Below are 25,451 nucleotides of genomic sequence, written 5' to 3'. Positions count from 1 at the left end.
TTTCTACTCACTCCACATACTATCCACAGATCCCCCCTCCTCCCTCCTTCCATCCCCAGCCCTCTTTCCCAAGCCACCCCGCTTACCCACATCCCCCAAATCGAAGTCTCCTATGGGGAGTCAGCAGAACCCAGGACACTGAGTGGACAGGTACAAGCCCCTTCCCACTGCACCAAGGCTGTGCAAAGTGTCACACCACAGCCACCAGATTCCAGAAGCCTGCCCATAGACCAGGGACAGATCCAGATCTCCCTGCCTGGGTGCCCCCCAAACAGTTTGAGCCAGACAACCGTCTTCCATATCCAGAGAGCCTAGTCCAGTCCCATGAGGGCTCCACAGCCACCAGCCCACAGTTCATGGGCTTCCACTAGTGTGGCTGGTCATCTCTGCACGTCCTCCCATTATGATCTCTCCTCTCTCTCATCAGTTGGATTCCCAGAGCTTACTAATGGGTTTTTAAGATAAACACTTCCAGGAAAAGCAATCCATTCACAAGGACATATATCCAGCTGTCTGATGTGTTGAACCAAGGTTATAGGTACAAAGGAAACTAATTGCTATGTCAGCCTTTCTTGCTAAGTCTGGCTGATAACATGGGCCAGTGATTAACTCTCTGCACAAATTCCAAATCTTAGTTTTATGATATAGACATGTAACTTGAAGACTCGAAGTTCAGCCAACTCAGTTTCCTTTTTTATAGTCTAAAGGTACACACAGGGCAGAAAAATATATTTTAACATTTAAAATGCTTTTAGTGTCACTGTGCCTTGGAGAGTGCCGAATGAGCTCATATTAAGAGAATTAAGGCAATAAATGACTTGTTCTTTCTTTGAAGCTGCAGTTGCAAGGTTACAGCCCACCAGTTAAGAAGTTGAGATTTGTTGCATGTGTGTTGCTGGGAGGACTCTGTCTTTTATCATTTACTTAAGAAATTGAATGTGGACTTAAAATGTAATTTCTATATTCAACATAAAAGATTCTGTTGGATATCTATAGCTGTGAAGAACAAAGAGATTGGGAGCCAACATGAGAAATATAGAGAAGCCATCAGAATGCATGTGAGCTCATTCTTTTCCAAAAAGAATCCCTCAGATGAAAGTCCCAAGTTTTGCTATGCTTCAGCTTTTTCTTTGAGCCCTCTCTGCAGCCTGGGGCTGGTCTCAACAGGCTGCAATAGAAGGGGGGCTATATTTATATTTTACTTCAGTATCAAATCAGTATCATGTAACTCCTTCAAATTTCAAAGGCTTGTTATAGTAGGTTCTCCTATTACATGCCTTACACAATTCCATATGAGTTCTCACAGTAGTCATCCAAGGACCCAAGATGTGCTTTAATCAAGACTAGTGGGGAAAAGTAAATATGTTAAGATAGGCACCTTCATCTCAAATGATGTCATTTCCAGGCTTTTAGGGTCAACCATTCTAATGCTTCTAAAATGTCTGTGGTATAAACAGGATTAGATGTACATATAAATAAATATATATAATATATGCATATTATATAAATCTATATAATTTTTTCTCTATTGTCTTTATTCTCTTCATCTTTGTAGGGCTGAATTTTAAAAATGTCTATGCTTTTGTTAATACATTTGCAAAAAAGACCAATTTAAAGATAAATGTCAAATCTACAAATTATACATAGAACACAAAATATCTTTGACTTTTCAAATTTTCAGTGGTCATATTCTCTATAGTTTTCATTGTGGGTAGTTACTTTATGCATTTATATTTTTAATTATCAAGTCATTTACTTTGCCTCTTTAATCTCAATAACTCTTGGTTTCTAAGACATTCACATCTCAATTTTTGCTGTCCTTTAGTTCTTTAAATATTACATTTGATCTTCACTATTGGTTATTTTTATGTGTTCAGCATATGTGAACTGTATGACATAATAGGTTTTATTATGGTGTTTTCATCTGTATCTAGTCCAGCATTATTTGCTCTTCTTTCTCCTTGTCTTTTCTTTGCTTTTTTTCTCTTCCCAAATACTCCCTGTGATGGTTAATCTTGATCCTAAACTTGACTGGATCAGCATCCTGAGAAAAATTTCTGGGACTGTCTGTGGTGGAGTTTCTAGATTGAGGTAATTGAAGTAGGAAAGCCCATCCTACATGAGGGTGTCACTATTCCCTGGGCTGTGGTCTCAGACTGAATGAAAATGAGAAAGCTGAGAAGAAGCATTCATGTCTCTCTTTGCTCTGTGACTGTGATGTCATGTCTGACTGCCCCACGGTGTACTGTACTCTTGGCCAAAATGAACCCTTACTTCCTTAAGTTGCTTTTGGTGGTTATCTTGTCATGACAATGGGAAAAGTAATGAATAATCTCCCCCTTATACTTGCATGTCTTAAAAAACAACACACCCAGATTCTGCATAGGTGAGAAAGCATGGGATACTTGTCTATTTTACTTTGGCTTATTTTACCTACAGTGATTATCTCCAATTCTACTTTTCTATAAGCAATGCCATTTCATTCTTCTTTGCAGATAAATAATACTGAGATATATATATACATACATACATACATACATATATATACATATACACACATACACACACATCTTGTTTATCTATTGACTGGCACTCTTATGTAGCTGTTTCCTCCAATTTGAAATATTTGACTTATGAGATTCAAGAAGGTCACAAAAGTTTGAAGACTTGCCCAAGAAACTGCAAAATTCCCAGTGCCCCTCCCTAAGACATATAAGTGTAAAAATTTGCAAGGAGAATAGGAAATCCTCTTGGGTGGAACAGCTTGCAAGTTGGGAAGGGAGATTGAGGGGAGTATATTTATATTATATTTCAGTATCAAATCAGTATCACATTACTCCTTCAAATTTCAAAGGCTTATTATAGTAGGTTCTCCTATTACATGCCCTACACAATTCTATATGAGTTCTCATAGTAGTCATCCAAGGACCTAGGATGTGCTTTACTCAAGATTAGTGGGGAAAAGTAAATAAGATAGGCACCTTCACCTCAGATGATGTCGTTTCCAGGCTTTTAGGGCCAACCATTCTAATGCTTCTAAAATTTCTGAGGTATAAACAGGATTGGAGATTATATATATATATGCATATGTACATGTATACATATGTATATAAAATCCAGGGCAATAATAAGTGTCAGTTACATAGTTATTAAGTGTCAGTTATTATCAAAGAAAAGCCAAAGCCCAAATGGCTAAGCTACCGAATTTCACCAGCTGTTTAAATTATAATATCAGTTACTTAATTGATATTAGTTCTTTGTGTGTGGGTATGCATGGGCACCAGAAGGGGGCACTGGGTCTCCCTGTGGCTGGGATTAACGTCTATTGGGAGCCCTAGACATGTGCTGGGAACTGAAGTGGAATCCTCAGAAGAATATTTGCTTTTAAGCATCGAGTCATCTTTCCAGTCCCTGATAGTTTTAATCAGATGTTATAAGTTTATTGTAATTCACTTTTAGAGACCCGTTCTCATTTGTTAGTTTAGGTCTCATTTACATTCATATGAAGAATTTAATTACTTACTTTTTTCTTCTTGATGCTGGGCATTGGATCTAGGGCACCAGCACACTAAGCACATGTTCTTCCATTGAGCTATACCTCAAGCTCCAGGAGATATATTTTAGAATAATGTTGACTTAATGAAAGTTTTATGGTGAAAGCATACTAATGCATCTTCTTTGTATTTACTGTGTATGTATTAATTATGTAGAGAATATATCATGTTAAAAGGATGAGAATAAATATCTATACACCAACCATTCATGGAAAATTGGTCACAAGACTACCAACAAATCTATCACTTTTTAATATAGCATACAGAGTTTTTCAGAATGCCAAAAGATGGTTCAATTAAATTTTATCTATTTTGAAATAAAATACTCAGTTTAGAAACATAAGCCTGATTAACCAATGTTTCATTTGCAGAAAGAAAATAGGGCTCTTGAGAACAGGCAACAGACTCATAGGATTTAGAAAATCACAAAAATGTTCACATAATTGAAAATTATTTTTGAAACTGAAAGCCATCTTTTACAATAGTGTTAAATTCACCCTAATGATAACCATAACTTTGAAACATGACTTCTTTGATTATAAGAAATCAATACACAGTCTCAACTACCAGGGGCCTGAAAACACCTGTGATATTTTAAAAATTGTGATGAAAATAATACCACCTAGAAAGAACATTTTTGCAGTTGCTTTGTGCCCTTGAGTGTAGTAATATAGCTAACCAAAAATGCAAGCAGTACTAGACAATTAGAAACAGCTATAAATGTGATTATTAGTAACGTGCTAATTTGCTCTTTACAATGAGCAAAAGGTTGGAAAATTATATATGCATCAGTGAAGACTGTAGTAATTAATTACACAAGGTCAAAGTACGATTTCTAGTTAAACCCCAAATGATTCCTAAAATTGGAATTTTCCTCGCTATTCCTATAAATCTCTTCATTCAAGAAGTTGGGAAGTATTGGTTTAAGAAATTTGAACTCATTTGTCCCAGTACCTCCTGTCAGGCACACCTCATACTGGTAATTCTGTGATAGGGTCCCTGCTCCGCTGACATCCACCAGGTGACCAGGAAAGTGTCCCTCAGGCACAGAGCAGCCACCCAGAGAGGCTGCCCTGGCCCTCCTGCACAGCCTCACCCCCACAAACAGCAGCACAGACAACAGGAAGAGGGAAGACACAGAAGCCAAGGCAATGACCAGATACAGTGTGAGCAAATCCTCATTGTCCTGCGCGGGGTCGCGCGCCACCTCTGGCAGAGGCAGGTAGGGCTGAGAGAAGCCATCCACCAGCAGCACATGCAGAGTGACACTGGCAGACCTTGGAGGATCTCCATTGTCCTTGACCACCAGCAGCAGCCTGTGCTTGGGAGCATCGCGCTCACTCAGCATCCTGGAGGTGCGCACCTCGCCATTGTGAGCCCACACGCTGAACAGCCCGGGCTCTGTGGCCTTGAGCAGCTGGAATGACAGCCAGGCATTCTGTCCAGAGTCGCGGTCCACTGCCACCACCTTGGTGACCAGGTAGCCTGCCTCTGCCGCCCTGGGCAGCAGCTCTGTGCAGGGCGCAGAGGCGTTCTGCAGCGGGTAGAGCACGAAGGGCGCATTGTCGTTGGCGTCCAGCACCAGCACTCGCACCAGCACCTGGCTGCTGAGCACAGGAGAGCCTTGGTCTGTGGCGCCCACGTGGAACTCGAAGGCCTGCAGGGCCTCATAGTCCAGCGCCCTGAGCGCGAACAGCTGCCCATTGTCGGCGTTGATGGAAATGAGCGAGTCAAGGGCCAGCTGCGGGTCGTGGGTGGGCAGCAGCGAGTAGATGATGTGGGCATTGGAGCCTGAGTCTGAGTCTGTGGCGCTGATGGTGCCTATGTGCAGGGCGGGGCTGTTGTTCTCCTGGACAAACAGGGTGTAGGAGGTTTGGGTGAAGACGGGGGTATTGTCGTTGATGTCGGACACCTGTACTGTTATGGTGTGCTGGGTTGTGAGCCTGGGTGTGCCCATGTCAGTGACTGTGATGGTGATGTTGTACTCAGCTCTGCTCTCTCTGTCCAGTGCGCCTTCCGTTACCAAAGTGTAGAAATTTTCTTCAGTAGGTTTCAAGAGAAAGGGAAGACGGTCTTGTACGGAACAAACCATTTTCCCGTTGTCTCCAGAGTCTGGATCTGAAATTCCAAAGATCGCGACTACAGTTTCAGGAGAGTTTTCTGGAATATCACTGATAAGTAATGACATGGTGAGTTCAGGGGCATTGTCATTTACATCTGTCACGTCTATTACTACCGTGCATTTTCCTGAAAGACCTCCGCCATCAGAGGCCTGGATTTCCATGCGGTAAGATTGAATTTCCTCAAAGTCCAATAGTCTTCTTATTCTAATTTCTCCGGTATCTGTATTTATTTCAAAAGCCCGAAGGACTTCATTTGAGCACTGAAAAAGCGAGTAGGACAGCTCCCCGTGGGTCCCAGCATCTAAATCTCTTGCTGATGCAGTGATGACAAGTGACCCCACAGGGCTGTTCTCTTGAACCTGCACCTCATAGCGCTCCTGGGCAAATTCAGGGGCATTGTCATTAATGTCCAGCACCACGATGAGAACCTGTGTAGTCCCAGTCTTGGGAGGTGACCCACCGTCCAGAGCTGTGAGTGTTAATTTCACCTCTGCCTGCTCCTCCCGGTCCAGCGCTCTGTCCAGCACCAGCTCTGGGTATTTCCTGCCGTCGCTGTGAATGCGGGTGAGAAGGTGGAAATGCGAGTTCATGCTGACTGTATAGTTCTGAACTGTGTTGCTACCGACGTCCAAATCTTGAGCTATTGTCAGTGGAAACTTGGCCCCTGGATGGCTGCTTTCAGGGATTTTAAGGAGAATTTCATCTTCCATGAATTCTGGGGCATGGTCATTTACATCTTGGAGCTGTATTTCCCCCTGAATAAATTGCACTGGGCTTTTTAGTAACACCTGGAAATGGAGGGTGCACGGGTCCGTGCTCCCGCACAACTCCTCCCGATCCAATTTTTCTTTCAGGACCAAATTTCCACTCTTCTGTTCCAGCTGCAAGAGCTGCTTGTTACCTTTGTTAAGAACCTGGGCGCCCCTGATGACCAGATCCCTTAAGCCCAATCCCAGATCTTTTGCAAGGTTGCCCACCAAAGAGCCCCTGTCTGTTTCCTCTAGAACTGAATACTTAATGGTCGCACTGCCTGCCTCCCACAATAGTAACAGAAAGACAATGGCGGTCACTTGCCTTTTCTGTAGTGCCCTGTGGAGTGGTGTCTCCATCGTCCCTCAGGTCCAAAAGACGCAGCAGTTAATCACACAAGAACTGCTTTGTGAGCAGCTCAGGAATCTTGGCTCAATAATTTTGAGCTTCTTTTCTTTTTAGCATTGCTGGACACGGTGTATCTGCCTCTCTGAAAGGATCTATCGGCAGAAATTTAAAAAGCTTCCTTTCTCAGCCGCAAGAAATAGCTCCGCTTTTACAGGCGTGAAGTCTGCAGGTTTTCGTTTTCTTAGCCTGCAGCGCCACCAAGCGTTCGGCTTTACAACTTCAGATAATTTTTTGTTTCTAAGTGCTCTGTAAGGGCTAAAATGCTCAGGGTTTAGGTCAAAGTGTTCGATTCTCTCCTTTCTCGCTCCTTTGCCCCTAAGCCTCATTTGGCATCCTTGAGACAGCTAATCTGTGTGACAGAAATATGTATCTTCCTCATAACGGTACAAACTCAGTACAGAAAGCTCTGGATTGTCATTCATTTAACAATTGTTTGTCTGTACAGGTATTCATTTAGTTTCTGACCATAGCACCATGGAGGAAATACAAAATATCTTGCTGTTGGAGGAGTTTTCATTCTATTATAAAAGTTATTATTTTTCTGTTTTTTTTTTTTATTTTGTTCTATTCATTCACAGTTAATACAGAGAATACTTGGAAACATTTCCATATAATGTTTGACACAGAAATCATCAAATAGAAGTATACAATGTTGACAGGAGGCAGTACATTTATAATTTATAACCCCAAATGTATTTATAAATTGGAAATGGAAAGATCTACAAATGAAATTATGAAGGTTCACCAAAGTCATTTAATCTGTCAGTTTCTCATTCATTTTTATGTCTTAATAATATTCTATTGTATGAATAAGCCACATTTTATTTCTCTCCAGTATTTGATAGCTATTTGAGTTGTTTTAACTTTTTTACTATTAGCAACACACTGCTGTAAACTTTCATGTACATGTTTCATAGGTGCACATTTTCAGTAGTTTAAGGATTTATTCCTAAGGGTAGAATTGTTGAGTAACAGAGTAACAGTGTTTTGCATTTTGACCAACCACCAAACTGTTTTGCCAAAGTGGCACACCATTTTACAATCTCACCAAATCCTTGTTTTTAAGGCTCTGATTTTTGTACAAAAGCATTCAATCATTCTGTCAGACCAAACCAGGAAAAGTAAGCTATGGTTCAGAGCTGTTCTATTCCATTTACTATGCAAAGCCATTCTTGGCATTTGCAACTCTCAGCCCTTTTGAGTATTCTTGCAGTGTTCACCTTTTCCTCCACCACTTTTTTTTCTTCTTTCTTTCTGGTTTATTTCTATCTATTACAAATGTATAAAAAATCCTCCATCAACGCTGCTGTTAGCAGCAGAACCTTGAGAAATATACCTTTGGATTGCCTCAGAAAAGGAAAACATATTGCACTGTAAAGTTTATAAAATTGGCGCAAAACATTGTGATAATGTTACAATACCAGTTTTAAGAGTTCAGTGACTAATGGGGAGCCGATGGGATACATGCAGAACTGTGATAGCGATCTCACTTGGCCAGCTGTACACACAGACTGTAAATCTACATTCAGATCATTTCTGAACTAAGACTATCATCTCAGTTTATCTGTTGAGGTCAACCAGGAAACCCTAGAATATACCTTGATTTTTGCAAAAAACAAAATAGGGGGAGGGGTTTCTTCAGCATTTCAGTCCACGAGTAACAGTATCCTAACAGGCAAAGTGTCTCTCACTGTCAACATAGAATGAACTGCTGCTGGAGGTCAACTTGGGTTTTAATTTGCATTAGCACTTACATGCATAGTAGTCCAAGTTGTTGACCTCATGACTTTAAAAAGTAACTCTAAAAAAGTAAAATGGCCCTTCTTGGAAGACTAAAGAAAGACATCCAGCCACAGTTGTAAAACGTCTCATCAAAACAATATACCCTTTTATGAATTACGCCTCAATTAAAAAAAAAGTAGCCCCAAATAAGAAGCAGCTCTGAAAAAGAAAATATAACTTAAGATATTTGAAAAAATACTTGCAGCTTGATCTGCACTGACAATGATTGTCGAAGCCTAGAATTCAACATTTACAAATTCTCATTCACACACACAAAACACACTATTATCACACGACTTGTGTCTTGAGAGAATCTTCTGCTTTTTAAATCTTTGGCCTCCCAGTCAATCCCAAGTTCAACCAACTTTAACTAAAACTTCACTCAGAATTTCACCAAGCTTTTCACCCACACATTAATGCTTGTTGTATCTTTCATCAACTGTCAAAATCTGAAGTCTGCTCAGAGATCGCCAGGTAAAAGAAAATAAATGAAATACACAGAGGTTATTTCAAAACAGAACATAACCATCATCCAAAAAAAAAAATGTCACGATTCCCGATTGGGATCATCTTTTGTTTCCCACGTTGGACTATTTCACACTCGGGCATTGGCCAAAGGACACGAGAGCTGGTTCTGGAGCATACAGTTTCTCACACAGATGTCCCCAGAGGAACACCAGAGACAAAGTCATGTGAGGCCTCTCCCGTACAGAGACTGTCTCACAGGGGCAGTGAGGGAGGACACCCACTAGTTTGTGGAGATCCCTGAGAGAGTATGATTCTTAAAATCTGGACTTTACATAATTCACATCAGCCCTGTTCAGGTACTTACTGGAAGAAAGATGCAGCTATTTGCCAGAACTCAGCACTCCACTCTAGATCTCTGCTGCCTTAGTCTCCGTCGCAGATTTCCGAGTTCTGGTAGTTACCTGGACCACTGAGGCATTGCCACAAGACTTCTTCTCTTTTGAAACATCCTTTTTCTCTAGATATTAGGATAGCTACACCAGCTTGTTTCTTAGGTCCATTTGCTTGGAAAGCCTTTTCCCAGCCCTTTACTCGGAGGTAGTGTCTATCTTTGAAGTTAAGGTGTGTTTCTTGTATGCAGCAGATGGATGGGTTCTGTTTTCTTATCCATTCTGTTAGCCTATGTCTTTTTATAGGTGAGTTGAGACTATTGATATTGATGGATATTAATGACCAGTGATTGTTAATTCCTGTTGTTTTTTTGTGGTTGTGTTGTGTTGTGTTGTCCTTTTGTGGTGTATGTTGGTGTGGGATTATCTATTGCTTGATTTTTCATGGATGTGTTTAGCTTCTTTGGGTTGAATTTTCCCTTCTAGTGCTTTCTGTAGGGCTGGGTTTGTAGACAGGTATTGATTAAATCTGGTTTTATCCTGGAATATTTTGTTTACTCCGCCTATGGTGATTAAGAGTTTTGCTGGGTATAATAGTCTGGGTTGGCATCCGTGGTCTCTTAGTGTCTGCATGAGATTTGTCCATGATCTTCTAGCTTTCATAGTCTCTATTGAGTAGTCTGGTGTTATTCTGATGGGTTTACCTTTATATGTTACTTGGTCTTTTTCCTTTGCGGCTCTTAATATTTTTTCTTTGTTCTGTGTGTTTAGTGTTTTAATTATTATGTGGCGAGGGGACTTTTTTTTTGGATCCAGCCTATTCGGTGTTCTGTAAGCTTCTTGTATCTTCATAGGTATTTCTTTCTTTAGGTTAGGAAAGTTTTCTTCTATGATTTTGTTGAATATATTTTCTGTGCCTTTGAGTTGGTATTCTTCTCCTTCTTCTATCCCTATTATTCTTATGTTTGGTCTTTTCATGGTGTCCCAAATTTCCTGGACTTTTTGTGTTACGACTTTTTTGTCTTTAGTGTTTTCTTTGACTGACGAATCTATTTTCTCTATCGTGTCTTCAGTATCAGAGATTCTCTGTTCCATCTCTTGCAATCGGTTGGTTATGCTTGTTTCTGTAGTTCCTGTTCGTTTTGTCAGGATTTCTATTTCCAGCATTCCCTCAGCATGTGTTTTCTTTATTGTCTCAAATTCATTTTTCAGATCTTGGAATGTTTCTTTCATCTGTTTAATTGCTTTTTCTTGGCTTGATTTGATTTCTTCCCATTTTTTGTTCGTTTTTTCTTCCATTTCTTTAAGGGAGTTTTTTATTTCCTCTTTAATGGAGTTTTTCATTTCCTCTTTAAGGGAAGTTTTTATTTCCTCTTTAAGAGAGTTTTTCATTTCCTCTTTAAGGAAAGTTTTTATTTCCTCTTTAAGGTAGTTTTTCATTTCCTCTTTAAGGAAAGTTTTTATTTCCTCATTGAGGGAATGTTTTATTTCTTCTTTAAGGGCCTCTATCATCTTCTTAAAGTCATTTTTAGGGTTGATTTCTTCTGTTTCTTCTGTCATGGTATGTTTAGGTCTTGCAGGTGTAGAATCACTAGGTTCTGATGTTGCCATATAGGTCTTTATGTTGTTGCCTGTATTTTTGCACTGGCGTCTACTCATCTTTTCCTCTGTGCGGTGCAGGTGGTGTCTGTGTCTGAGAGTGCCTCTCTTGTTCTAATTTTTAGTCTTGGTTTAGTAGGGGTTCTTGGTTAAATTGGTGCTATTGGGCTGTTTCTTCAGGGACAGCTGATTTCAGTCGGTGAATTATATACTTATGATTCTGGTGATCTGGTTTAGTGGCTGGGTAGTGCCTTCTTCTGTGTTCCCAGGTCACGTTTTGTTCATTTGTCAACTCCTCAGCTGATCTTGTTTCTTCAGACATCCAACTGTAGGCATCTGAATCCTCTCCCAGATGGGTTTCAGCTGAGCAGGGTAGTCTCACCAACACCTCCAAGTTGTTGGGTTTCACAGGATCAGCAGTTGGGCCCTGGGTTGTCCCCAGACAGAGTGCCCAGACTCGGCCTGGTTCCGACCCATGGAGATAGCCTCTTTCCCAGGTGTTGGGGCCAGGGGCGTCCCCGCTCCAAGCTGCGTCTGCCCTTCTCCGTCCCCGGGCCTGTCCACTCCTGCGGCCCGCCGCCACAGGCCCACCTGTGTCCACTTGTCTCAACCGCCGGGCCTGTATGTCCCTGTCAGCTACCGCTGGGTCTGTCTGCCTCTGCGGGCCGCCAATGGGCCTGTATGTCCCTGCTGGCTGCCACCGCGGGCCTACCTACCTCTGCTTGTCACTGCTGCCAGGGGCCCATCCACCTCTACGGGCCGCCACTGGGCCTGTATGTCTCCGCCAGCTGCCACCGGGCCTGTATGTCCCTGTCGGCTGCTGCCACTGGGCCCGTCCACTTCCGCAGGTCGCTGACCTGCGTCCGCCTGTCTCTGCCGCGTGGCCCCGTCCACCTCTGTGGGCTGCCGCCAGGCCTGAATGTCTCTGTCGGCCGCCGCTGCCGGGCCTGTGCACCTCCGTCTGTTTATCTCTGCCACAGGGCCTGTCTACCTCTGTGGGCCGCCGCTGGGCCTAAATGTCTCCGCCAGCTGCCGCTGGGCCTGAATGTCCCCTTCGGCCGCCGCCGCCGGGCCCGTCCACCTCCACGGGCCGCCACCACAGGCCTACCTGCATCTGCTTGTCTCCGCCATCTTGAATCCGGCTTTTTTTTTTATTTTTCTGTTTTATAATAAAAAACATCATTTTAAAAAATCCAGTTTCTAACTTCCAAATGGCAATGTGTCTATAACTCAAGAAGGGAAACTAAAATGTGTGTTTCGTTTGACTGTTTCTCTCTGTGTGGTGTACAGTCCTAGGAGCTTTCCTTCAGAAATGTGCTATGTGTGATGACCAATAAAACTGAATGGCGATGATCACTAGTTTTGTAAGTAGTCAGTTCTGACTCAGAGTTCAACTGTCTCTTCTACAAACATGAAGAGGATGTCGAAGTCAACAAAGTAAAAATGATCCTTTCTGGGGAAGGATTTTGATCTGTCTGCCTTGGGTAGAGGACCTTTGGCCTGTGGAAGCTGTGTAGTTGAAAAGCACTCAAGTTCCAACCAGAGCTGTGTGGTCGGAGTGAAAGAAGCCAATCCCTCTCCCAAGAAAAAGGACACTGTTTGAAGGTCAGAACAAACATTCCAGAATCCCACAGAGCAAATGCTTCGTCTGCACATTATAGTTCACTATGATTAAGGTTAAAAGTAAACTATCCACCCACCACCTTACTATAATTTGCCTTCCTTTGACAAAAATTTAAAAAGAATGTTTTTCATAAACTATAACCTACAAAACAAGGCTAAGAATATATAAATGGCTTTGTAGTTAATAAGTGATGTTTATAGAATGTTAGAGGAGAAAATATGGATACTTGAGAAAGGCGAAATTTAGAAAATATAACTTGGATTTGACAAAATAACTTTGAATTTTCAAACTGTTAGACAAAAACAAAATAAAATGTGCTCTCCTGAATTTTATGCTTAACAATAGAACATAGAGTGTTCAGAAAGATATTTTCTGTATTGAAGGAAAGAAGATAATCTTAGTAAGCACTATTGTTTTAAATTTCATGTGATTGTAATTAAAATAAAAACTTCACTCATTGGCAAAGGCACATTGTTGTGAGAGAATGCTAGCATTTCTTTGTAGACAATGTATTTTTTTTTTTACAAAAAAGGACTGTTGGATGGTTCAGCAAATATTTATTCAGCATTTGTAAATACTTTGATGCTAAAAGATCATACTGCTCTTACACAAGGCTCACAAACTATTGATAGTTTAGAAAAATCTATATTCAAGGATACGTTAACTATTAAGACATACTGAAACATAATTAAGAATAAATAAGGTATGTGTCTTAGCACTTAGATTTCCTTACTTTTATATTTAGAGGTGCACATAATTAACTAGCTTCCCCCCAAATGATACTAAATTTGCAAAATTCAGAAATATCAAATATTCACATTTAAAGTATTCCTACACACTAATAGGAAAATTAATTTAATCACTTGTTTGAAATGCAATCTCAAAGGCTTTACATGATCATATATTTAAAAGATTGTTTGATTTCAAATTTTGCTGAAGAGTATTTTTCCCTTAAATTATTAAACATAGGTTAGTGCCACTGACTTAAAAACATAAAAAGCATAATAGAGAAACTAGTGGAATCTCCAGAAACTGACTTTTTAAAAGTATAATCTTGGTTGGGCAGTGGTGGCACATGCCTTAAATCCCAGCACTTGGGAGGCAGAGGCAGGAAGATCTCTGAATTTGAGGCCATTCTGGTCTATAGAGAGAGTTCCAGGACAGTCAGGGCTACACAGAGAAACCCTGTCTTGAAAAAAGGGTACAATATCAAGAATAATAGCAACAGGACAGGCAAGACCAGGCATGATGACAAAGGTTTCTGACCATAGCATTAAGGTGACAGAGGCAAGTGGGTCTCTCTGAGTTTCAGGCCAGCCAGTTCTACATAGCAAGGTTCGGACCACCACAGGCTACAAAGTGAGACCACGTCTCAAAAATAGAAAAAAAATAAGTAAATAAAAAGGTTTACAGTTTAGCTCTGTGGTTGAGTTTCCCTAACAGGCATGAAACACTGGATTCCAGTTCCAGGAACTATTATAAAAAGTAATACCAAAAGCCTCACCAAACATACATCAATAGCATGCGGATTCAGGTTAAAAGGTACTTCTAAGCTTAGACAGAATTTACTACTACACTATGGTATTTAGATGAATAGGAAACTATTCCGAAGAGTAGGAGTTTCCTCTGTTTTCCTCTCAGATTCCAAAGGAGGGAAGTGGGGGTTAATTGCCTTTAGAAATCTGAACTCACCAGTCCCAGAGTCTCCCCTCAGACACACCTCATACTGGTAGCTCTGGGACAGGGTCCCAGTGCCGCTGACATCCACCAGGTGACCAGGAAAGTGTCCCTCAGGCACAGAACAGCCACCCAGAGAGGCCGCCCTGGTCCTCCTGCACAGCTTCACCCCCACGAACAGCAGCACAGACAACAGGAAGAGAGAAGACACAGAAGCCAAGGCAATGACCAGGTACAGAGTGAGCACGTCCTCATCGTGGGCGGGGTCGCGCGCCACCTCTGGCAGAGGCAGGTAGGGCTGAGAGAAGCCATCTACCAGCAGCACATGCAGAGTGACACTGGCTGACCTTGGAGGATCTCCATTGTCCTTGACCAGCAGCAGCAGCCTGTGTTTGGGAGCATCGCGCTCACTCAGCAGCCTGGAGGTGCGCACCTCGCCATCGTGAGCCCACACGCTGAACAGCCCGGGCTCCGTGGCCTTGAGCAGCTGGAAGGACAGCCAGGCATTCTGTCCAGAGTCTCGGTCCACTGCCACCACCTTGGTGACCAGGTAGCCTGGCTCTGCCGCCCTGGGCAGCAGCTCTGTGCAGGGCGCAGAGGCGTTCTGCAGCGGGTAGAGCACGAAGGGATCATTGTCGTTGGCGTCCAGCACCAACACTCGCACCAGCGCCTGGCTGCTGAGCACAGGAGAGCCTTGATCTGTGGCGCCCACGTGGAACTCGAAGGCCTGCAGGGCCTCGTAGTCCAGCGCCCTGAGCGCGAACAGCTGCCCATTGTCGGCATTGATGGAGATGAGCGAGTCAAGGGCCAGCTGAGGGTCGTGGCTGGGCAGCAGCGAGTAGGTGATGTGGGCATTGGAGCCTGAATCTGAGTCTGTGGCGCTGATGGTGCCTATGTGCAGGGCGGGGCTGTTGTTCTCTTGGACAAACAGGGTGTAGGAGGTTTGTGTGAAGGCAGGGGCGTTGTCGTTGACATCAGAGACCTGCACTGTTATGGTGTGCTGTGTTGTGAGCCTGGGTGTGCCCATGTCGGTGACTGTGATGGTGATGTTGTACTCAGCTCTGCTCTCTCTATCTAGTGCCCCATCTGTTTCCAAAGTATAGAAATTCTCCACAGATGGTCTTAGGAGAAATGGAAGATTGTCATCTATGGAACACGTAACCTCCTGGTTATTTTCTGAGTCTGCATCTGAAATGCTGAATACTGCCACTACGATGCTTGGCAAATTTTCAGGGATGGGGCTGTTGAGTGAGGATAGGATCACTTCTGGAGCATTGTCATTCACATCTAATACTTGCACAACTAAAGAGCATTTTCCTGTTAGCCCACCACCATCTATGGCCTCAACACCCACATGGTAGGACTGAAATGCTTCAAAATCCAACGTGCTTCTCAGTCGAATCTCCCCTGTCTTTGTGTTTATTACAAAAGGCTCGTTAACATCATCATCTTGCAACAGTGCATAAGAAACCTCTCCAAAGGATCCTGTATCGAAATCTCTTGCTGAGAGGGTAATAAGCAGTGTGCCAATGGGGTTGTTCTCTGGGACTTGGACCTCATAGAGCTCCTGAGCAAATTCCGGAGTGTTGTCATTTATATCTAAGACAAGTATTTGAATCTCAGTGGTCCCTGACCTGGGCGGAGCCCCGCCATCCACTGCAGTAAGCGTTAGTCTGAGCTGAGCCTGCTCCTCACGGTCCAATGCCTTGTCCAGCACTAGCTCAGGGAACTTCTTGCCATCGCTGCGGCTGCGAGTGAGTACATGGAAGTGACTGTTGTCGCTGACAGTGTAGCTCTGAATGCTGTGGCTGCCAGTGTCTAAGTCCTGCGCCATTTTCAAAGGGAATATCTTTCCCGGTGCAGTTATTTCTGATATTTTGAGGAGCACCTCTCTGGCAGGAAACTCTGGGGCGTGGTCATTTATATCTATAACTCTCAGTGCAGCCTGATAAAACTGCAAAGGATTTTTTAGTAACACCTGGAAAGGCAGCATACAAGGCTCCGTGGAGCCGCACAGCTCTTCCCGGTCCAGCTTTTCATTTAGCACCAAATCCTGGGTCTGTGGGTCAAGTTGCAAATACTGTCTGTTCCCCTTGAAAACCACTCTAGCGCCCCGCGCAGCCAATTCTCCCACCCTTAGTCCCAAGTCCTTAGTCAGATTGGCCACAAAGGTGCCACTTTCTGTCTCCTCCAGCATGGCATACTGAATTGATTCTGAACCCACCTCCCACGAAAGCATCAGTGTAATTAAAATCATCACTTGCCTTGCCTTGCCCGGCTCCTTTGTTTGTGGCATCTCTAATGTTAGGTCTGGTACAGGAGGGAAAAAATCCCTTTCAGCTCTCAATCACGGAGGTAACTTTGGCCTTCCGGAAAGTCTTTGCTGTGGAATTTTTTGATTTGATCTTACAAGTTCCCGGTGACTCCTCTTCTCCCGAATGCTTTTGTCTTAGCTTCAGCAGCAAATGGTTCAGCATTCTGCTTCAGTTTCTAGGCAAGCCAGGGAATCCAAGGACTTTAAAGACTTCTTACTCATTCTCTTAGTCTACACCGCCACCATGCGTTCAAATCAATAACTCCATGAGCTATTTTCAGATAAACATTGAACATAATAAAGACTGATCATTTTAAAGACTTTTATCCAAATCTGGGCATTATAAAGATTTTTAAGTTGAGTCAATGTTTCTCAAACTGAATGTGTAAAGGGTTTCTTAGGGGTCTTGATTATGTGTGCATACTTGTATTTTGTTTTTAAGTTGGTTTTTAAGCTCACTCTAGATCTTGAGTCAAACTGTCTGCTGATCTAAGGGGAGGCCATACTTCAGTCTTTCATGTGTGGGAACATCTAAGAATCACTCTTCTGGCCATTCAAACTGCTCACAATCCACTGTGATTCTTCAGCAGTGCAACTGATTTCTGATGAGAGCTATAAATTCATGAGTTTAAGAGGTACAATGTTTGTCTCAGTAAACACATCAACAAATTATTAGAATGTGAAAGTTGGTCAGAAACATAAATGTTGAATTAGACATTAAGTTCTCTAAAATACATGACTCATAAATGGCATGAACAACAGACTTACTTTGCTACAAGGCCACATGAGAACAGTAATGGTAATCATAAGGCTATTGAGGGGAAAACTGTGGTCAAAAGGTACATATGATTGCAATATCTAAAAAAAACTCAATAATTTAAAATAGGAATTAGGAGCAATTGGTATATGTCATAAAAACTTTAAGATTTAATTTTATTTCTAAGTGAATAGAATTAGTCATAGTTTTGAGAAATCCAAGTGTTTTACTATAATCTTTCATTGGACAAAATGTCCTCATGTTGGTTGACCAAAGACCAAAGTTATTAGAAATGGCATGATGCAGAAGATGACATTCAAGGATGCACAGTGGTGCACAACTGTAATCCCAGAACTTGGGGGGCTGAGACAGAAGGATAGCAAGTTTGAGGCAAGAAAGACTGTGTCTCAAAAAACAACAAACAGATGCAGACAATGTGAAAGGGGTCACAGTTAAATATACCATGGAATTCAGTGACTGAATATCACGGTTATATTCTGTTATTGTCTTGTCCTTTACTGATCAGATAAATTGGAAAGTGTCTTTAAATATCATTTAAAATGTGAGTGAGTACACATACAAGAGCATAATATATGCTAAATATAGTTGATTTTCGATGGAGTTTGTATTTACTTAAAGATAAATTCTATTAAGGCTGAGAATACTTAACTTCACATAAGACCCATGTCAATAGGAGATGGGAAATTAGAATATATTTAAAATATTTCTAAGTAAAATAAATAAAATTAAAATCTGATGGTCGAGGTCATCTTATAGCTAGAAATCACATATGTGCATCCAATGGACTGAAGAGAATGAGAATACCAATATCACAATCCTCCGGGGTTTATTCGCAAAAACCATTTCTGAGTATGGACATTTCTTGAGCATGTGAATAGCAAATGGAACTAATGGAGTAAAACCAAAAGTCATAAATACTGTGCATGGGTTTGGTCATTTCTGGATCATTTCTAAACATTCTTTCCGAATGGTGTCATGGTTGGTTAGTCATGGTTGTTGGTTGAATTGGCCTGAGGAGTACCAACAAGATTGGTAAAGCTAATCTCCTGCAGTGGGAAATCCCATAGTCTGAAGTCAGAATCGGAGAAGAAAAAGGAGAAAGACCACCAGGTAAGCAGTCTCTACCCCAGGTTCTGGCCACCTTGATGGGCGTTCTTCCTTCCATGATGGACTGAAACCCTGGGTCAAAATAAATCCTCCCTTCCTTGTTTTCTTTCACATTTTGTCAGAGCAGTGGGAGATCTGACTAACAATGGGGGATTTTGAGTTCTGATTCCAGTTTAACAGCATACGTATCTCCCAAAGTCCTTTATTCACTCTTTGTCGCTACAGTAGCACCAGGTGTCTTCAAATATGGCTTATAAAATATCCTTGATGTCAAAACAAATTTTTATCAGCATTACAGTGTGTGTTGAACTCAATCTAGACAAAGAAAGTTCCTTTAAAAGCATTGGTACTTACGTGGTAATATCTTGATATTACCCCCCCAAAGACACCAGTTGAGCATGTCAAGTGACTCCCTTTTTATAGAAATTACATTTTATAGTACATTGTATTAGATCCTCACAGAAGAATGCATCTTTGCTTGCCCTCTTTTTCTTTTGAATAGAGCCAAGTTGATTTTACTTCCAAAAATCTATTTTCCCAAGGAGATATTGAACACTTTTGTCATGAAAAATGTCTAACATTAAAAATGAAATGTGATAAACTTCTACATAGACATTACTCAGATTTACAACATTATCTTGTTTCCTTTATGATTTTCCTTCCACTCTATTGCTAACAAATACTTGCTTTCCTATGGCCCCTTTTCTTTTATTGGAAATAGATTCTGCTTTCATATAACATATCCTGAACACAGTTTCCCCTCCCTCCACTCTTCCCAGCTTCCCCCACTTCCCCTCTTCCCCAGATCTACCCTCCAACTTCCCTTCAGAAAAGAACAGGTCTCCAAGAGACAACAACCAAACAGGACAAAACAGGATACAACTAGTCAAGGCAAAAGCCCTCATATCTGACTCAGCTGGACAAAACAATCCAGTAAGAGAGCAAGGGTCCCAAGAGCACATGAAAGAGTCAGAGACACCCCACTACTGTTAGGAGTCCCACAGAACATTAATACAACAGCCATAACATATACAGAGGACCTGGAGCAGACCTGTGCAGGCCCTGTGCTTGCTGCTTTAGCCTCTGAGAGTCCATATGAACCCTATTTAGTTGATACATTGGGCCATGTTCCCCTTCATCTCATCTGATTCCTACAATATTTCCTCCTCCTCTTCTGTGAGATTCGCTGAGCTCTGAGCTGCAAGCTCCAAGCTGACTTGATTATGGCCCGTTTCTTAAGGTAACATTTGCAGAAATTGAAATCCACTAACCTTGACCATTTTAACAAGTGTGGGACGTTGGCAAGCTCTCGAATGAAACAGATGTTAAAAAAAGAATAAAAATGCCATTCATTAAATTCATTAAAAATTAAGCTATTATTAATAAAACACTAATAGAAGCTTTTGGTTTACTTAAATAAGTGTTCAATGTAGTGACAAAGTTATAAGTAAAGATTGGGAACTTGAGATCATTTTATGTGTGCTTCTTAGCGTACATAATTAGCAATCATTACAGATCACCTAAATACTGAAATACTTAGTGAACTAAGGCTGACAACACAAAATTGAGAACTCATATTCACCCTTCTAAAATCTGGAAGCTTAAGATGAAAGGATTGGCAGGGATCATTTTATTGTGAGGTTTCTGTCTTTTCCTCACAGATTATCTCTTCCTCTGGTAACTTCACACAATTACCATCTTTTTCTCTCTCTCTTCTTCCCCTCTCTTCCTTTCTCCCTCTCTACACTTTTCTTAAAGACACCAGATCCCTTGTTATTAAGGGTCTAGCCTAACCACACATTGTAATATAATAATATCATTAGAAGCTTTATCTGTGCTGGGTGTGGTGGCACACAACTTTAAACCCAATACTTGGGAGGCAGAAGCTGGAGGATCTCTGTGAGTTCAAGGCCAGTTTGGTCTACATAATGAGTTTCAGGTCTTCCAGGACTATGTTATAAGATCACCTATCAAAAAGAAAAGAAAAAGTCCTATTTAATGGCACCAGCTTTCATAGTAGTAGGTACCAGGGCCTAAATATTTAAACTTTGAGGGTGCTAACAATTCAGCTGATAATAGTTAAAAACATTTCTTAGTAATGAACAAGTTGGTGAACATTTTTTAAAAAGGGCTGAAAGTGCTTTTGAGCTTGGGAAGTGTTGTGAGGGTGTAAAAACACCTGTCTGCACAGGCATGAAGACTATGGTTCAAGTCCCCAGAACTCACATAAAGACTAGACACTCATGTCAGGAACATCTGGATTTCCAAGCTCTCCTTTAGGGACATGGGAGGAAGACACAAGGGAATCCCTAGAAGTTCTGGAACCAGCTAGGCTGGTGTGTGCAGTAGAAAAGTAGCTATGGGACCCTGCCTGAAATAAGGTGGAAGGCTATCCCAAAGTTGTCTTCTGACCTCCACAAATGTATGACCTCCAAACATGCCTGCATTGTACACGCACGCACGCACGCAGTGGTTGCCAATGAGAACAGGTTTTGGAAAGAATATAGACAAAGCTGTACATGCAAATATTGCTATTTGTATTGTAAGGTAGTTCAACCAATTTGGAAACCTGGTTGGAAATATCTACTGAAAGTTTAGTTATACAACTCTAGCCCCAAGAAGTGGGTGTCCATCACAAATGCAAATATACATCTAGTCAAAATATATATGTAAGAATATTCATAATATTATTGAAAACAACCAAACCTTAATCTGACAAATGAATAATTTAGTAATAGGTTGTGGCATACTCAACCAGAATAATTTATGTCAATAATAATAATGAAATAACATTAAAGCAGTATTATGCACACATTTCATAAAGACAATATATGGAGAAAGGAATGTAACACAAAGCAGCTGATACTCTCCTACAAGGAATTTACATAAACTCCAAAGTAGCAAGATTACAAAATTGGAAGTCAGTGTGTTTGCTGTACATGGGCCAAAAGTGGTTGTAAAGCATCATTTATGTGGCACCTGGGATGTTAGTGATGCTTTATTTTCACACGGCACTGGTGGCAGGATGTGTTCTTACCTTGTGAAAATACATTTAACTGAACCTTAAGGGCTAACTTTCTTTTTTTACCGCAGGGATTAAGACTGACAAAAGAACAACTGTCCATAGAAGAGTGTTCCATTGTACCATGTTTTCTTAGACAAGGTTTGCAACGTCATTTATTCCATCAACAAAGACCCAAATAAAGAGAATACTTTAAAGCACTTTGAATTTTCAACTTAGCATCAAGTAGACAGTAAAGAAGATTGCTAGAATACTCAGAAAATGCAACTAGTATTTGATCTTTATCAAGGCAAACGTCACCACGGCTAAGCCTGTTGGTGCATGCTCATAATTCCAACATTTCGGGCAACAGAAGCAGATAGATTCCCCACAAATTTTCCGTCAATCTGTACTCAGCCATTCCAGATCAGCTAAGGCTACAAAGACCCTACCTCAAATAACCAAACAAAATAAGGTGCCACTAACAATGAAAGAAGTTCCAATTTGTTACAGCAAAACTAGTTCTAAGAATCAACAAATACAGAGAAAAAACCAAAAACCTCAGCATGCATTGTTAGAGCATGGAAATATAAACAAGAAGTAGATTAAAACTTTCTATAAGGAAATTTGAATAAACAAATCCAAAACAAGGGATAAATTAAACGTATAGCTCAAGATGATTCACTGCACTCTACATCAGGGATAGTTAACATAAATGAGGTAAAAACCACGACAAAATAATCGCTCTAATAGAATACAAAGCTATTGCGCACCACAGCATTTTCATTTTCTTCAGCAGCAGCCTGGGTCTCAACGTTGGGAAACAAAGGTTTAACAAATTTGAACTCATTTGTTCCGGTACCACCTTTCAGACACACCTCATACTGGTAGCTCTCGGACAGGGTCCCAGTGCCACTGACGTCTATCAGGTGGCCAGGAAAGTGTCCCTCAGGCAAAGAGAAGTTACCCAGAGAGGCCGCCCTGGCCCTCCTGCACAGCCTCACCCCCACGAACAGCAGCACAGACAACAGGAAGAGAGAAGACACAGAAGCCAAGGCAATGACCAGGTACAGTGTGAGCAAGTCCTCATCCTGGGCGGGGTCGCGCGCCACCTCTGGCAGAGGCAGGTAGGGCTGAGAGAAGCCATCCACCAGCAGCACATGCAGAGTGACACTGGCAGACCTTGGAGGATCACCATTGTCCTTGACCAGCAGCAGCAGCCTGTGCTTGGGAGCATCGCGCTCACTCAGCAGCCTGGAGGTGCGCACCTCGCCATTGTGAGCCCACACGCTGAACAGCCCGGGCTCCGTGGCCTTCAGCAGCTGGAAGGACAGCCAGGCATTCTGGCCAGAGTCGCGGTCCACTGCCACCACCTTGGTGACCAGGTAGCCTGGCTCTGCCGCCCTGGGCAGCAGCTCTGTGCAAGGCGCAGAGGCATTCTGCAGCGGGTAGAGCACGAAGGGCGCATTGTCGTTGGCGTCCAGCACCAGCACTCGCACCAGCGCCTGGCTGCTGAGCGCAGGAGAGCCTTGGTCTGTGGCGCCCACGTGGAATTCGAAGGTCTCCAGGGCCTCATAGTCCAGCGCCCTGAGCGCAAACAGCTGCCCGTTGTCGGCATTGATGGAGATGAGAGAGGAGAGGGCCAGCTGTGGGTCTTGGGTGGGCAGCAGAGAGTAGGTGATGTGGGCATTGGAGCCTGAGTCTGAGTCTGTGGCGCTGATGGTGCCTATGTGCAGGGTGGGGCTGTTGTTCTCCTGGACAAACAGGGTGTAGGAGGTTTGGGTGAAGGCGGGGGCATTGTCATTGACATCAGACACCTGCACTGTTATGGTGTGCTGTGTTGTGAGCCTGGGTGTGCCCATATCGGTGACTGTGATGGTGATGTTGTACTCAGCTCTGCTCTCTCTGTCTAGTGGCCCCTCTGTCACTAAAGTGTAATAGTTCTTGAAAGTGGGTTTAAAGAGAAATGGGAGATCATTTGGAATAGAACACACCATTCTTCCATTGTCCCCAGAATCTGAATCAGAAACACTGAAAACAGCAACTACAGTCTCTGGGGAGTTTTCTGGGACAGGAATTGTGAGCTTTCTGATGGTCAGCTCTGGGGCGTTGTCATTCACATCCAACACCCGTACAGACACAGTGCATTTCCCCGAAAGGCCTCCTCCATCCATGGCTGTGATTTCTATGTTATAATGGCTATTTACCTCAAAATCCAACTCATCACTCAGACGAATTTCTCCTGTGACCTCGTCTATTACAAATGGTTGAGAAGCTGCATCACCTTGAAACAGAGAGTAGGCTACATTCCCATAAGGTCCCACATCTAAATCCCTGGCAGAGACCGTGACAATTAAGGCATGGAGGGGGCTGTTCTCAGGGACTTGCACTTCATAGAGCGACTGTACAAACTGGGGGACGTTATCATTGATGTCCACAACTTCAATGCGAACTGTAGTAGACCCAGACCTGGGCGGAGACCCACCATCCACAGCAGTGAGGGTTAAAGTGAGCTCAGGCTCCTCCTCCCTGTCCAGGGCTCTGTCCAACACCAGCTCTGGGTATTTCCTGCCATCAGCGCGACTCTGAGTAACCATATGGAAATGGAGGTTGGAGTTGACTGTGTAGTTCTGAACAGCATTGCTCCCTATGTCAGAGTCCTGAGCTGCCTTCAGAGGAAACACAGTCCCTGGCTGTGCGCTCTCAGGGATTTTTAGGAGCATTTCCCTGTGAGAGAACTCTGGAGCATGGTCATTTATGTCTGTGATCTGCAGGTCAGTTTGGAAGAACTGCACAGGGTTTTCCAGAATGAGCTGGAAATGCAGCACACAGGGGTCTGTCACCCCACACAGCACCTCACGATCTGGCTTTTCCTTTAAGAACAAATTCCCGGTCTCAGCATGCAGCTGCAAGAGCTCTTTGTTTCCTTTGGAATGGATTTGTGCCCCTCTGGTGGCCAGTTCCCCCACCCTGAGCCCCAGATCTTTGGCCAGGTTAGCTACCAAGTAGCCACTCTCCGTTTCTTCTGGCATGGAATATCTAATCGCCTCAGAATCAGCCTCCCACAAAAGCAGCAATATAGTAAGTAAAATGACTTGCCTTTTCTCTGGCGTTTTTGATAGATCTGTCTCCATTGTTCAGATGCAGTCCAGAGGGCGCTGCTTCTTCTAGTCGATAATAATCCACTCAGGGGTCATTAAAATATTCAACTAAATCGGATTAGAGAGGCACCTTCTTCCCAAATTCTCCCAGAAACCTTTCTTATTACCTTCTCTTTCAAACAGCCAAAGTTCTGGTTCTCAGCTTGAAGAGATGGCGTCCTGGGCATCTGCAGAGCCCATTCTTCACACTCTTATCCTGCAGCGCCACCAAGCGTCCTTATTTGTTCTTGCATTTCATTTTACCATTTCCTTCCAAATTTTAAATTTAATATATTTCAGTATCCTTTTAATTTATACACGCAGTTCTTAGCAATCGGAAGTTCTAAATATTATTTTGTTGAAATAAGTTTTGGTTGTAGGTATAAGTTTTAGAACAATCGAAGATGGCATTAATGTTTTGTTATAAGAGTACTGAGTAGATGAATCAGTTTTCTTGTGTAGGCTTATTTGATTTTTTTTCCAAGAAACTAAAGATAATTGACATATAAAAATCAATTTTACACTTTTTATATATGCTTTGAAATATAACATACATACTTAATGGAGGAAAAGTCAGAATTCTGAAATCCATTGAATTTTCATAATGTTACTTAGCTCAGCTTAGATAAAAATAAAATAGGACAAATTCCCAGAAACCAAGCCTACTATGGTTTGGTTACTTTGCTTCTTCAAAACATAAACATTTTGCCTGTGTATCTGTACTAAGATCATGAAGC

At 42.3% G+C, this 25,451-nt stretch overlaps 1 protein-coding gene across 3 annotated transcripts; it reads right to left on the bottom strand.

Moving 5' to 3' along the window:
• Window positions 1-100: 100 nt before the first annotated feature.
• Window positions 101-25,237, bottom strand: LOC102911585 (protocadherin beta-14). 3 transcript variants are annotated; one of them, XM_076555050.1, is made up of 2 exons: window positions 16,479-22,322; window positions 101-6,591 (listed from the first exon to the last, which is right to left on the bottom strand). In XM_076555050.1, the coding sequence occupies exons 1-2, from the start codon at window positions 16,668-16,670 to the stop codon at window positions 4,390-4,392; spliced, it is 2,394 nt and encodes a 797-aa protein (XP_076411165.1). In that variant the 5' UTR covers window positions 16,671-22,322; the 3' UTR covers window positions 101-4,389. The 3 variants fall into 3 exon arrangements, with proteins under 3 accessions (XP_076411165.1, XP_076411163.1, XP_076411164.1); XM_076555049.1 differs by lacking the exons at window positions 101-6,591; window positions 16,479-22,322 and adding exons at window positions 13,235-16,223; window positions 24,259-25,237; XM_076555048.1 differs by lacking the exon at window positions 16,479-22,322 and having other exon boundaries at window positions 101-7,370.
• Window positions 25,238-25,451: the final 214 nt, after the last annotated feature.

This window comes from Peromyscus maniculatus, chromosome 19 (genome assembly GCF_049852395.1).
Source record: "Peromyscus maniculatus bairdii isolate BWxNUB_F1_BW_parent chromosome 19, HU_Pman_BW_mat_3.1, whole genome shotgun sequence".
Lineage (NCBI taxonomy): Eukaryota > Metazoa > Chordata > Mammalia > Rodentia > Cricetidae > Peromyscus > Peromyscus maniculatus.
The sequence above is the reverse complement of the archived record's forward strand: the minus strand, read 5'-3'. Positions and strand labels throughout refer to the sequence as shown.